This window comes from Nestor notabilis, unplaced genomic scaffold (genome assembly GCF_000696875.1).
Source record: "Nestor notabilis isolate BGI_N333 unplaced genomic scaffold, ASM69687v1 scaffold1160, whole genome shotgun sequence".
In the NCBI taxonomy this organism is placed as follows: Eukaryota; Metazoa; Chordata; class Aves; order Psittaciformes; family Psittacidae; genus Nestor; species Nestor notabilis.
In genome coordinates this window covers 62,349-75,864 of record NW_009912232.1, presented here as the reverse complement: position 1 = coordinate 75,864, position 13,516 = coordinate 62,349, and the positions used below count along the sequence as shown (strand labels likewise).

Genomic DNA, 13,516 nt, shown 5'->3' with positions numbered 1-13,516 from the left:
TCCAACCCTAACTACTCTATGATTCTATATATGCTAGGCTGAACCAGATGTCTTGGAGACCCTTAGGCATCTCAGGTATCACTGGACAGGATGTGTCTAGGCAGCTGGACTTCAACCTCTTCTTTTCAATTCTATGTGTCTAAAGAGGAAAAAAAATAGAGATTTAAAGTTCCTTAATTTATTTAGACTTCCTCAGGAAGCATATTTGTGGCTACAGTATTCATAAGCATCCCATCTACATCCTGAATCACTGGATTTTTCTCCCACTCAAGTCAGTTAGATGCTAAATTTGTATTCTGGACACACATATACTCCTCACCAAGTGCGTGCAGTTAGATTTCATCTCTCAGATGAAAATTGTCAAGTGTGGGTCTTACCACTCACTTTGCTAACTTTCCTTTGTACATTTTAGTTCATATAATCCCATTCAGGTCACAAGTGAGACACATTTAAGAAGTATTACATAGTCATAAGTACCAGGTGAATATTATAGGAATTAACTGAAGTCATGTACGTTGGTGTTTAGAGTGCAACAATCCCATGAAGTGATCTGGGGCCACTGCTGGAAAGATCAAAACTGCAGGACCATTGAGGTCAGTGTTATACAGCTCGTAAGAAGATCCAAGCCCTTGCAGAAGTACTCATAATCTAATTCAATTTAAAAAAAAAGAGGCAAAACAATAGGTGTGCACGTAGGTTCAAGGCACAATAAAACAAAACTACCTACTCCACCAGAGCCACTATGTAAGTATTCTCAAATCTCTTTGGCAGTTTCTGCAAAGGAATGGACCTCACCTCTTGTCTTCTCCCTGACTTCTTTAAACTTAAAAAGTGCTTGCGAAAGCACATATAAACCCCATTTGTGCAGGGTCACATATATACAGGAACAAAAGTTTCAATGGCAGACACAGCCAATGGTGGGAGGTAAGGAACTGTGTGTCCAGTGCTTTGGCATGCTGTAAACTTCAAGGGCTTTGCACTCAAATTGTACAGGTTATGGTTAAAACTGGTAAGACTGATCATTTGAATGTATTAATCTCTTTTTAAGCAATACAGAGTGCTTAGCCTTGAAGAAGGGAGAAAAATGGACCACAGATTACCAGTCAGCTGCCAGCTTGTCACTAGGAAAATTCCTCTCGGAGGACCAGATTCCATCCTGCATAAAGTGTCACAAATTTATAGAAGAAAGGATGCCCCAAATGCCCACCAGCTACAGAAAATGGTGGGTCTTTGCTCTTCTGTGCCATTTAAAAAGTACACCCTCTTAAGCTTTTCCCTTGGGTGTAACCCATTTCTTCGTGGCAGTAAAATATGCAATCTCCTGCTGCTCTTACAGCCAGAATGAAGCTAAAGATTCCATGCCACAAAAATGAGAAAGAAGAGGCAAAGAATATTAATTTTGTCAAGGAAGACATGAAGGAAGTCTATGCGTAGCTTTTGTTCTCAGGATGAGAGCACAAAATGACAGCGTGTAGCTGCTCTTTGACCACAAGGGCTGGCAGAGCTGCATGGGACTAGCAAGCACAGCACCGCTTGTCCCAGCCAACACTAATGTGGCTAAAGGCATTTAGGCATATATTTAACTAAGAGAAGGAACAGACCAACACTGAGCTGCCAGCACTGCAGGCATGCTCACTGTGTAATTGTCTGAAAACATATTTTTAAATTCATGTGTCAAAAATATTTAAGCACTCAATACCAGACTGTTAAGTTGAAGTGCTGCCTCTTGCCTGGCAAGGAAGGGTCTGAGTTTCCTTCATCTGTAAAGCAGCTGCATGAAAGAAAGGTTGGACTTGTGCAAAGCATTTGACGCTGTCCCACACAATATCCTTGTCTCTAAATTTGAGAAACCTGGATTTGATGGATGGACCACTTGGTGGATAAGGAATTGGCTGGATGGTTACACTCAAAAGACTCACAGTCAATGGCTCAACATCCAAGTGGAGACCAGTGACGAGTGGTGTTCCCCACGAGTTGGTGTCAGGACTGGCGTTGTTCGGCACCTTTGTCAGCAACATGGACAGCGGGACAGGTGTACCCTCATCAAGTTTGCTGATGACACCAAGCTGAGTGGTGCAGTCAACACACTGGAAAGAGGGGATGCCATCCAGAGGGACCTTGACAGTCTCAAGAGGTGGGCCTGTGCAAACCTCGTGAAGTTCAACAAGGCCAAGTGCAAGGTCCTGTACCTGGGCCGGGGCAATCCCAGGCACAAATACAGGCTGGGCAGAGAATGGATTGAGAGCGGACCTGAGGAGAAGGACTTGGGAGGTGAGAAACTGAACATGAGGGTCAGTGTGCGCTCGCAGCCCAGAAAGCCAACTGTATACTGGGCTGCACTGAAAGAAGCGTGACCAGCTTCTCCCCCTCTACATCACTCTAGTGAGACTGTGGTCAGCTCTGGGGCCCCCAACACAAAAGGGATGTGGACCTGTTGTAGCAGGTCCAAAGAATGGTCATGAAGATGATAAGAGGTCTGAGGCACCTCTCCTATGAAGACAGGTTGAGAGAGCTGGGCTTGTTCAGCCTGAAAAAAAGACACCAGGGAAGCCTTCTAGCAGCCTTCCGGTACCTAAAGGGGACCTACAAGAAAGCTGGAGAGGGACTTTTTACAAGACCATGTAGTGACAGGACAAGGGGGAATGGCTTTAAACCAAAAGAGGCTAAATTTAGATTAAGTATTACTGTGAGGCTGGTGAGACACTGGAATTTTTGCCCACAGAAGCTGTGGCTGCCCCATCCCTAGGGCTTTGAGCAACCTGGTCTAGTTGAAGTGTCCCTGCCCATGGCAGGGTGGTTGGAACTAGGTGGTCTTAAATTCATTTCCAATCCAAACCACTCTGTGATTCTATGATTCTATAGTAAACCTTGGCAGGAACTTTCTTGCAAAATATTATTTCTCTGGTGATATACCTCTTATAACTTATTAAATAAGCAAATTATGTACAACAACACCTGTCTTGATGTGAATGAAAAACTTTTCAGTAAGTACCCAAATATACTTCTGCTCAGGAAAAAAGGGTTCCCAAAATAAAGATATAACACACCCTGCCTTGGTGCTTAAGTCTGCCATCATTCTATGAGTTAATTATTCAATCCAACAGCATCTTGCCTTTTAATGGACAACTCAGAATCAGTATCCATGACCTCCTGCAACAATGATCCCTACAAAAACTTGCCTAGACTCTGTATTTTGTATGTTTATCTTTATATTTATAAATTTTAATACTTTGTATGCCTAGCAAAGGCAAAGCTCTTTCAGTTCAAGGTGACTTTCATGTTAGAGAAATGAAAACAAACAGAAAGAATAAATGGCAGCATCTGTGTGGTGAATGAATGCAGTATGCGTGAAAAGACTTTCAGAACAAAGCCAGGCTCTGCATACAGGCAGAGAAGATGAAAGGCGTGAGGAATAGTAGAAAGAAAACAAAACATTTTCTGCTATGTTCCCCCTCTGTATTCATTGCAGTGCCTGAATTAACTCTCCAAACACATTTCTTGGTAAAAGGTTTGGTTCTCCAGTTTAGTGATGAAAAGTGAGTAGATTCACAGTATGTTGTACTGGAAAGAGCATGGAGAGATGGTAATTCTGCAAATCGCTGGGATGTAGGAAGACTATCCCAGAAATCACACTTCATGTTCCTAGCAAACACAGTCCTACTTCATCTCAGAAAGCAGGGAGACTAATGTTCCAAAGACCAAAGCGCCCCATACTGCAGAGCTGGACCCTGCAGTAGCTCTAGCCAGTGCAGTACCTGGAGCACAGGCACAGTAGTGGCACTGTTGCACCATGTACTGCACCATCTACAACTTCATGTAGATGCTAACAGCACAATCCAAGGAAGTAATGTTAGTGAGCTAATCTGTGGAGAATGCTGAGCTTGAAAAGTCAGCGTCCGCAAGTATTTATTACTTACTTCTGACCCAGATTTTGTGTTCAAGCACAAGCAACCAAGCTCTGCTTTAATTCTGAGCCTACCAGCAGCTCTAGTAGTGCAGGGTAGATCTTAAACCAATACAGGCTGCTTATCACCAGGGCTGATCAGTTCAGGCTCAGTGCTGCAATAGCCAGCTTCATGTGGCTTCTGGTTCACCACTCAGGGCACTGACAAAGCTGTTTGCAGAAGAAATCTGATTGAGAAGTTAAAAACGATAAGCAGTCAAGGCAAAAATAATGGTATGTGAACTCAAATATGCCATGCCTTGAACTCAAGATACATTCCAGGATTAGGGAGAACTTGCGTGGAGCGTATGAGCTCCTGGGAACAAAGCTGGTGTACATTTGAATACGTCTGATCCGGTCAGTTGGAATTAGCCACAGTCCTAAAATCAAAAGCCTTCCATCTAATCCTGCCTTAACCACTATTTTCCAACAACCTTTCTACAAAATCCTGAGGCAACTAAAGATCATGTGTAAAATAGGGAGGTGGAAAGGCAGCTGCACAGATGCCTCAATGTTCAGATCCGAGTTACCCGTGTTGAAGACTGTCTGGAGCAGGGAATGCCGCTGAAGATGGATGATTACCTCTTCTAAACCTGCTAAGAACTGAGATGTGGAGCAGCTTTCAGAGGAAACAGTAGCACTGTCAGTGCTGAGGCCTCAACCTTAAGAGCTGGTTGGAGTGGAAGAACTGGGCAAAAAGAGCTGATGTTCAGTTTAGGCCACAGATGTGTTGGTATTTGTTTGCTTCTAACTCTTTTCTTACAGCCCTGTAATTAGAAGATCGAGCTTACAATGTGCTGAAATCAGCCCTCACACGGTTTTGCCCTTCAGCATGTTTTCTATTAAATTGAAACCTGGGTACTACTGAGCCAGTTTGAGGTGTGTCTCTCCAGAAGCAGCAAGGCTTCATCAGCAAACCTCATCTTGTGTCTTGGTTAGGGACAGCACTGGCTTAGTGCTGTTGGCCTGGCTCCAGGGCCATCATGGTGACAACTGGCATTGCTAACTGCTGGTTTGAAGACCAGTTGGCATAAGCCTACACCCTTTCCTGCCAATCACCCCTCCTCCTAGAAGCACCTCGCAGCTGGGGGAAAACCTCAGTTTTGATGTTAACATCCTCATTTTATCAACAAGAGGTGGTTACAGGTGGCTCCAGATCCACTCGTAGCAGTGAGGATGTGTGGTGAAGAGCAGCTGTGTAATCTCTCACAATGTTTTTATCAAAGGAGTGAGCCTTTGGAGTTGTATTTATGCAGCAGTCAAGCCAGCAATATTCTCACTAGGCAAGAAAGAAAACAGCCATGGAGGAAAAGGTCCTGTGCAAATTGAGTCAAAATTTTCTATACAAACTTCTTCAATGAAGCTGCCCTTTTTCTTGGAAGATATGACATTGATTTCATGGTTTCACAACTGAGTAGGAGGTTATTGGTGACATTCTAAAGGAATTCAATCTCAAACACTTTTCCACTTACTCCAGTTCTATCAGCTGGTCTCATAAAAGCCTTCAGTCTCACTTCCCTTTTGATCCTCACTTCCCTTTGACCTCGGGTGTTCCACAGCTACACTACCAATATGACAGCTAACTGGCAGGCATTCTCTTCCTATCTCTGCCTTTCTCTTGCACAACTGAGCAGTCCAGTATGAACTATTTCCTTTTTACCTTCTTGTGCAGCACCAATGAATGCATGTAATGTTGAATGCCGGGGGCTGAGTCCCGACCCCTGGGGTTCAGGGTATGATCCAGAAAGACAAATGCAGATGAGGCATGACCTCTTTTTTGTTGTTGGGGTTTTCTTGTTTGTTTGTTTTGTTTTGTAGGCTATCTTACTTTATCAAAAAGAAACAGAAGAGATGGGGGGAGTGAACAGGAAAAGTACCACCTTAGTAGCTGGAAAAGAATCACAAAGAAGGCTGAGCATAGTCTTGGCCACTCCCAAAGCCAGACAGGCAACCCAAACCCCACCACTGCCAGCTTTGCACAAGGCAGCATGAGGAACCAGAAACCCAGATTTTCAGCAACCTGGTTATGCTCTATTGACAGAACCTGAAATTAGGCTGTCCTGGTCAGGCTCAGCCATCTGGCAAATCTAAATGGAAAATTCATCTTGTTGGCAGACCACCGTGATACTACTTGCCTCTTTAAAAGAGATCAGTGGAAAGCAGTAAGCATATGAAAATGTAACCTGTATGTCTGTACCATGGTCTGGAATTTAGGGCAGAGCTCGCTTTGTACAAATGGGCCAACAGGAATATTTGGATGAAAGAATAAACCATCCTGACAATTCCCAGGCTTAATACAAAGGAATGCAATGAAATATTTAACCAAACTCAGGCAGGAAAAAAGACTTGTGGGCCACAGTAGGGAAAATTAATAAATGTTATCACATGACAGGTGCTTCCTGAGGTCCGACTCCATACCCAGAAAGGTATTGCTCCACATTGGCCTCAAGGAAGTCTCTACCAGTGTTGCCATAAACCAAACATGACCTTCCAGCATCTGTAAAATCAAAAGAGAGTATTTCGCCCACTCCATTGTACTGGGAATTTACCTCACAAAAGCAATGTGCTAGCAACACGGAAAGAGCTTTGGTGGGAGCTGAGCATTTCATGGTGTTTGAGCTGTCTTCTGTTCATTGCTCTGTTTCTTTTACATTTCAGGGCCAAAAAGCCAAGGTTCTCACTGTGCCACCATGGTACACTGTGCTAAGAGAGATATCTAGTGCTTAGAAGAAGTGGGCTGCATGAAATGGATCCCTCGCTCAAAGAAGGCGCTTCCTCACTGTTACTCTAAACAGAGACAAACACACAGAAAGACCACAAGAGAAGCCATAAGATAAAATGCCTGGGCTCCTGCCAACCCTGACTTAGAATATCTTGAGCAGAGGAAACGTATTCTGTGTTTCTGTCCCACTCAGTTTTCCACTGATGGAAATTATTTCCTCACATATCTATGCCAAAGCCTCTCTAATAACAAGCACAAATCTATGCTCAGCTGCAGATTGGCTCACCCCATCACTGACTCTGTCAGAGCCCTGGAATCCCTGGGTACAGCTAGCACAAACCCCCTGTCACTGCCGTTTCCAAATCTGCAGTAATGATTATGCTCTGGGTATCCAGAAGGGCCTGGACAGCCAGAACCTATCTTATAAGGTGAAATTGTCTCTATTACTCTTTGTTTAATTATGCAGCAATCTTTAAAATGTGCTAATTCATTCAGTAAGATACGTGGAATGTAATAATAAAGTAATACTGATCTAAGAATGTTCTTCATCTGAGAAAGACATCTAAGAAGAGAAGCAAAATGTAGAGGAGGTAATAAAGGAAAAGACCTGAGATATTACTGCTACATCAAAGCTGAAAAATATCCTAGCAGTCAGACTCAGTTATGAATGCGTCACATTCATAATCACAAAAAAGGTCTGCGATTAAGCTGGCTATCATAAAAGCTGGAATTCACCAAATATAAATCTACCACTGGCTTACAATACATACATGTATATACTTCAATTGGCCACCTGCTGTTTCTACTCAGTTAAGTGTATCTTTTCAACTCCACTTTATCTCAAATCTAAACATGAAAACCTACATCTGCCCGAAAATTGCATAGGTATCTACAGTCAAGCTTGCGAGAATCTTTAATGTCCATGCACCTTGATATGCCAAAAATATTAAGTGTCAGTCTTCACCTTCTTGACAGAAAGCCCTAGACAGCCATACAATTGCGTTACTACATCCACAAGTCATATTTTGGTTGAGGTAAGAATCTTCAGTGCTAAACACACTACATCTCCCTGACTATGTGCCATTTCAAATATTGTATCTTGGATAGTGAATATCTCATCACATTTGTTAGATTGAGAAAATTAATATTTATTTGGATTTTTTTTTTTTAACTAGGTTCAATCACCTATCCTTTATTTAGGAGCTAAAAATAGAGATGCTCCTAAATGTGTCTAGGTGCAATTCCTGTTTTCATTTATAACACCATAACACCAAATCAATTCCTCTGCCTTCAGAGTGGCCAGTGTAACACTGGCTTTGTATCGTACATCATAGAGAAGAATTCAGCCCTTGCTCTAAGTCTGTGTTACCAACAGGTTAGTCTTCAAGGAAAAAACACCTCATCTGCGTTCTCATGGGACAGTCTGTGTGAGTGGAAAAGCTTTAGAACAAATACATGTCAAAGTCAGCACCAGTGGAAAACTGAGTAAGCTCCCTACAGCAGCTCTTCCCAGATGCCTTACTGAGTGAGTCTGTGAAAAAGGAGTTTTGGAAAAAAACATTTTGTAAGAAAGACCCGCAGTTAATAAATCAAACATGTCTACTGCAAACAAAAAATACTCTGACAAATAAAATTTACCATTCTTTCTTCTCATATTGACAATTTTCAGCAGCACAGCTGAAGCTCTGACACTGTTTCTCTTTCATACCTCCAAAGTAAGTCTTCAAAATAATAAATAATTTAACTAGTCAATTTATTTTTGATTGAAGTAATAAAATTTCACAGTTATAGGTGCTAAAAATATTTCCTATCTGCAGCCTCATCCATTCCTCACAAGCTCCTTCATAATGCACCCTTAACAGGGCCTCGTTTGCTCTGTGTAGTGGTTCTGAGGCTGTCTTGCCAATCCTTGCTGCTCCATGTTGACTGTAATAACTCTGGTGATGTTGCTTTTGCCAGATGCCAGAGGATTTTCTGCTTCAGGACTGTGCAAGCAACAGGGATGTGTTGGCAAGCTGGGAGTTGAAGCACTCTGAGGCTGCGGAGTTTGATGCTTTGATGAACTCCAGGATGATGAAGTGGAGAATGAAGATGCTAGGAGAGAGCAGGTACTCTTTAGTGAGAGAAAATATTGACCCACCATGAACTTGGATATAATAGTTCAACAGCCCCCCCAGCACACACCCTGAAATTGATCATGCAACAGATGACTCCATGTCTTTGGTAATAGCACTAGTCCTGTATAGAGGCTTTTCACTGCTTTCCTTTATGCTTTCATCCTCACAAGTTCAAACTAGTCTGCTTTTCAGGTATTCATACTTTCTAAGCTCATAGCTTTTATTATTCGCATGCTAACTTTTGTTCTTACCTTCCTCAGGAATCATCTTCCAGCCACTGCAGGGGACAGGGTATGGGCCACATGGACCATTGTCTGATCCTGTGGAACCATGCTTATCTTATCTGGTTTGCTATTAACAATACTGTGTCACTGAAAAGTCAGTTTTTACAACCATATCAAATGAGACCACCAAGTACTAGGCACCTTCCTGGCACAAAAGATGACAATCATAATGAATGAATGGCAAACAACTGGAAGCTGGAGGAAAAATGGAAGAGACTAAAATAGGAAGAAACAAAGCAAATGAAATCATATACTCTATTTTGTTTCAAATATTTCTTAAGGGGTTTTTTTGGTATTAAGAGATTATGTAAGAAACACTTGTGCAGTCGAAAACGAAACTGTGGGAGGCATCTGAAGGCTCAAGATGAGATATGCAAGGTAGAGAAGGAGCAACAGCACAGACTGAGTACATAGAGAGTACAAGATTTGAGTTTGGTTAGTGTCAGGAATGGTGATCACCCACAGCTACCTACGAATACTCTGAAGCTGAGGGTTTAAAAATCAAAAGCATGCCTTTAAAAATTGTCTTCTAAGTGCACAACATCTTAGACTTAGATACACAAAAGGAATGTCCTGATTCTTCTTGTGCACCCTAAGAGACAAGAGTCCAGAGTGCGTCTGTGTGAGGGTCAGGAAATTTCTTGGCTGTAACGTATAAGCTGACAGTATCTGTCTGCAGTACAAAAACATCACCAGACTAACACACTGAAAGGTATTGTGGCCATACTGCAACCCTGAATAAAATGAAAGATGCATTGTTAAATGAGTGCTCCCGGCCACACGCAACTCACATGGTTTATTTTCTTTAGGCAGTGCATGTGCCCTCTCTGTACCTCCCCAAGATGTTGAAAGAAACCATTCTGATCTTGCTCCCTGAATCTGGAGGGGATTTTGCTTCCCCTCCACCCTCAGATACCCCTACGCCTCCTACACCACTGGAACAGCACTTTCTTCCCTCGCATGTCTCCATGTTTCATTCTTTCTGGGGAAAGAGAGGGAAAGTTTAACATACTTTCCTTTTTCAATGAGTGAACAACCCTGACAGAAGAGTCACTTTGGCCAAGTTGTAACACAGTATCAAGAGACAAACAAAAGCTAAATCTGGAGGCTGTTGGGGAGCCCTCAACAACACACAGCTGCAGTAAGTAACAGATGCAAGCATTGCTGAATTAACATCGACTGCTTATTAAACAAGCCATGACCAACAGATGGGAACACTGCTTCATTATGATAGCCTTCTCCAACTGCTGAATGAACTATCCGGAAAATGAGAATGGAAAACAAGTGGGTGCTAAAAATGTGAAATCCTACTGCGGGAAATCCAGCCAATCCACTAGACTGCCAGGTGCCACAGCTGCGACACTCTTGAACCCAATTCAGAGGGACTAGATTTGCCACAGAAAAGGATAGAAAATGATCATTTTCAAAGGTCTTCCACCAACCCCATATTGGCAGTTACAGTAACTATCAGTGTAATTGCTTCAAGTCACATCTCATTACAAATTTAAAAGGAGGCTGGGGTTCCGTAAGCTATGATTTGCTAATGCATCAGGCAACACAGTCAATTGCTGTGTATTGCCTGTACTTCACTCTGAACTGTTTTCTGATTTAGGTTTTCACTACATCACCATTTTGGAAAAGCAACAAGGAAATCACGTGAAATGAACACTGATTTTAGGCATCACAGAACAGAGAAGACTAGGAAGACAGGAAGAAGAATTTTTCTATAGAAACAGATACATGTTTTTTGAAGTATTTATAAAAGCAATTATTGCAATAAACAATGATGGAGTCAAGTATTTGTGATTCTGTTCAATCGAATAGTATTATTCGAGTTTCCTAGACAAAGAATCATTTAGCTCAGTAACAGTCAGTGGGAATTTGCCAGGACTTCATTCACTCTTTTATAAACATACAGAGCTGAGAAATAAAATAAGAGCAGCAAGCATACACACATTAAAATCATAATGTTTTAAATATAATAGTTCTGGAATAACTAAGACAAAATTACACATCAACACAATAATGAAGCTAATATACACTAAATAACTAACACAATTACTTAATCTTTATTCACTTCCCTTGTTTCCCTGAGTGGGAACAATAGAAATGAGTTGCTGATTCTTCCTAACAATCATGAACATTTTAGCCGAGCACAAACCAAACAACAAACATTCCAAATGCTCCATTAATTCATACAGAGCCCACAGCTCTGTGGAAGTATGAGGCTTCATGGAAATGCAAGGCTACATCAACCACCCATGTAAGAGCCATGTATCTGAGTCCACGTTATCTTGGAGAGCACAGAAATTCATCTCTATCTTGGACAATGCTCATTCAAGTTTGAGAACCTACTTCCTCTTATAGCAGATGAATGTACACATGAAGTCAACAAAACCATAGGAGGAAGTATTGATTAACACACGGAGTAGTTACAAAACACAACCCAATCAGATAATTAACCCAATCAGACCTGAGCATTGGGTAGAATGAAAAAACAATGCCAGGCAAATTCGTTTTCTCTATTCTTTTCACTCTTTAAGATGAAATCCAGTATTAACACAGTTAAAATAGATGTGTATGTCAGGGGCCAAGTAACACATTTGATATGATTTATAAAATTACATACACAAAATGCTATGAAATCATTAGCATTGTTTGAAAATGGGACAAATATCTACACCTAAAGAGGGTAAATACACCATCATATATAGAGATTGGATAAAGATATATCTGATGAAACCCTGTGAGGATGACCATGTAGTCTTACTTAACATCTTCATCAGCACTCTGTCTCTTTTCTTATAAAAACCAGAAATATATTTAAATAAATATATATTTAACCAAAACAAAAAAGCCATGAGAAGAGGACATGGCACACTTTTTAGAATGTTTGACCTGCATACCACCTTAAAGTCTTGTTAGAGTTTTGATGGAGTACTATGAGATTATTTGATAAGCCGAGACATGATTTAAGTACATAGACAGCCACCGCTCTCGTTTAATCTTTCCTTCAGCCTGCACGGAATCAGTAACAGGATTTGCTGATCACATTAGCATTATTTCCTGTTTACTCAGCATCTGCATCTCAGATATCCAAGATATCCAAGAGGGAGGAGTCTGGGATAACTGAGCATTTCCAGTGAAATAGCCCTGCCTGTGGGAAGCCATGGTCTCTCACACAGCTACAGAACAAACTCAGCACCTCTGCTCTTACATAATTCTGACCAGGCCACTCCTAAAAGGCAGTGGCATCATAATATTCACTACAAGCAATGTAAATGGAATTTGCAGACAATCTTTAAAATCATAGAATCATAGAATTATAGAATCATAGAATGGTTAGGGTTGGATTTCTTGTAGGTCTCCTGTAGGTAGAAAACATGAGTGAGTATACAGAAGAAAGTTCAGAGGAGCCAAGTTGACTGACAACATGATGATTGAGTGAACCTATAATCCACTACTTCTTGAAGTAAATAAATAATGAGGATGTTGAAAACATTTAAAATAATACAAGGAGGTATAACTAGTACATATGGATAAAAATCCTCTTATCTTTCCAGTGCATGAGAATAGGATATCTAAAACGAAGAGCTAACTGTGGCATGTAATGGCTTACCTACACTAGCCCAGGTCTCTGAGTGACAGGAAGTATAGATGCAGATGTCAGCTTTCTTTGAGCTAGCTTAGACACTAAAAACAATTTACCCTCCTAAGCTTTGAGCTCCATATGCAATAATTTAATGGTTGCAATATAGATATAACTTTATTCTAACATGTATCAAACAGTAGAGGTACTGGAATATGTACTCTGCTTACTAGCAGGTACTAAGGTTGGTGTTATTGCATATTCATTGCTACTATAAATGCTAGGAAAATTAAGGTAGCATCTTCTGGAACATGCTTTATTCAGTTCTTCCCTTTGCTGTGGAAACACATGCTGAGAACCATCAGTGTGAAGAATGATTTCCAAAGGAGGTGAAAGAAACTCTTCACATAGGACATAGCAAAGCAGGCTAGTCTAGCACCCAGAAATGCAGAAAACAGGTTCCTTGTGTGGGGATTAACTAAGGGCCATCAGATCTGTTTAATCCCTAATATTTATCATTTTCTATAGCTGCTACTTTACCTCTAAATTCTTCTTCATTTCTAGGCAGTGAATTTCTTCCTCTCTGCTTTATTTCCCTTCTGGAGACAAACAAAAGATCATCAGAGTCTGACATCTTCTCCCTGGGATCTCTTTTGTCTGCTGGTCTCCGCTTTTTCTTTTTTCCCCTATCTTCTTTCACAATACTTTTCTTTGCTTCTTCTCCTCCTTCATCTTCCACAGATGAGTGAGGATAGGGCTTTGTGGTCTCTCTGTCCAGGCTAGAAAATCAGACAACTAAATTCACTAAGGTAAAAGCACACATATCTTACACCATTTTAAATTATTCTTTACATGACATAG

At 41.2% G+C, this 13,516-nt stretch overlaps 1 protein-coding gene across 1 annotated transcript in view; it reads right to left on the bottom strand.

The window, feature by feature from the left end:
- Positions 1 to 1,919: 1,919 nt before the first annotated feature.
- Positions 1,920 to 13,516, bottom strand: part of VWA3B (von Willebrand factor A domain containing 3B) — a gene marked incomplete at its 3' end in the record, with an annotated part of 72,021 nt that continues 60,424 nt past the window's right edge. The window contains exons 27-29 of the mRNA XM_010018316.1: positions 13,196 to 13,434; positions 8,569 to 8,759; positions 1,920 to 2,087 (exon numbers count right to left, since the gene is read on the bottom strand). Of these exons, the coding sequence (XP_010016618.1) occupies positions 1,920 to 2,087; positions 8,569 to 8,759; positions 13,196 to 13,434 (598 nt within the window). The remainder of the gene's footprint in view (positions 2,088 to 8,568; positions 8,760 to 13,195; positions 13,435 to 13,516) is intronic.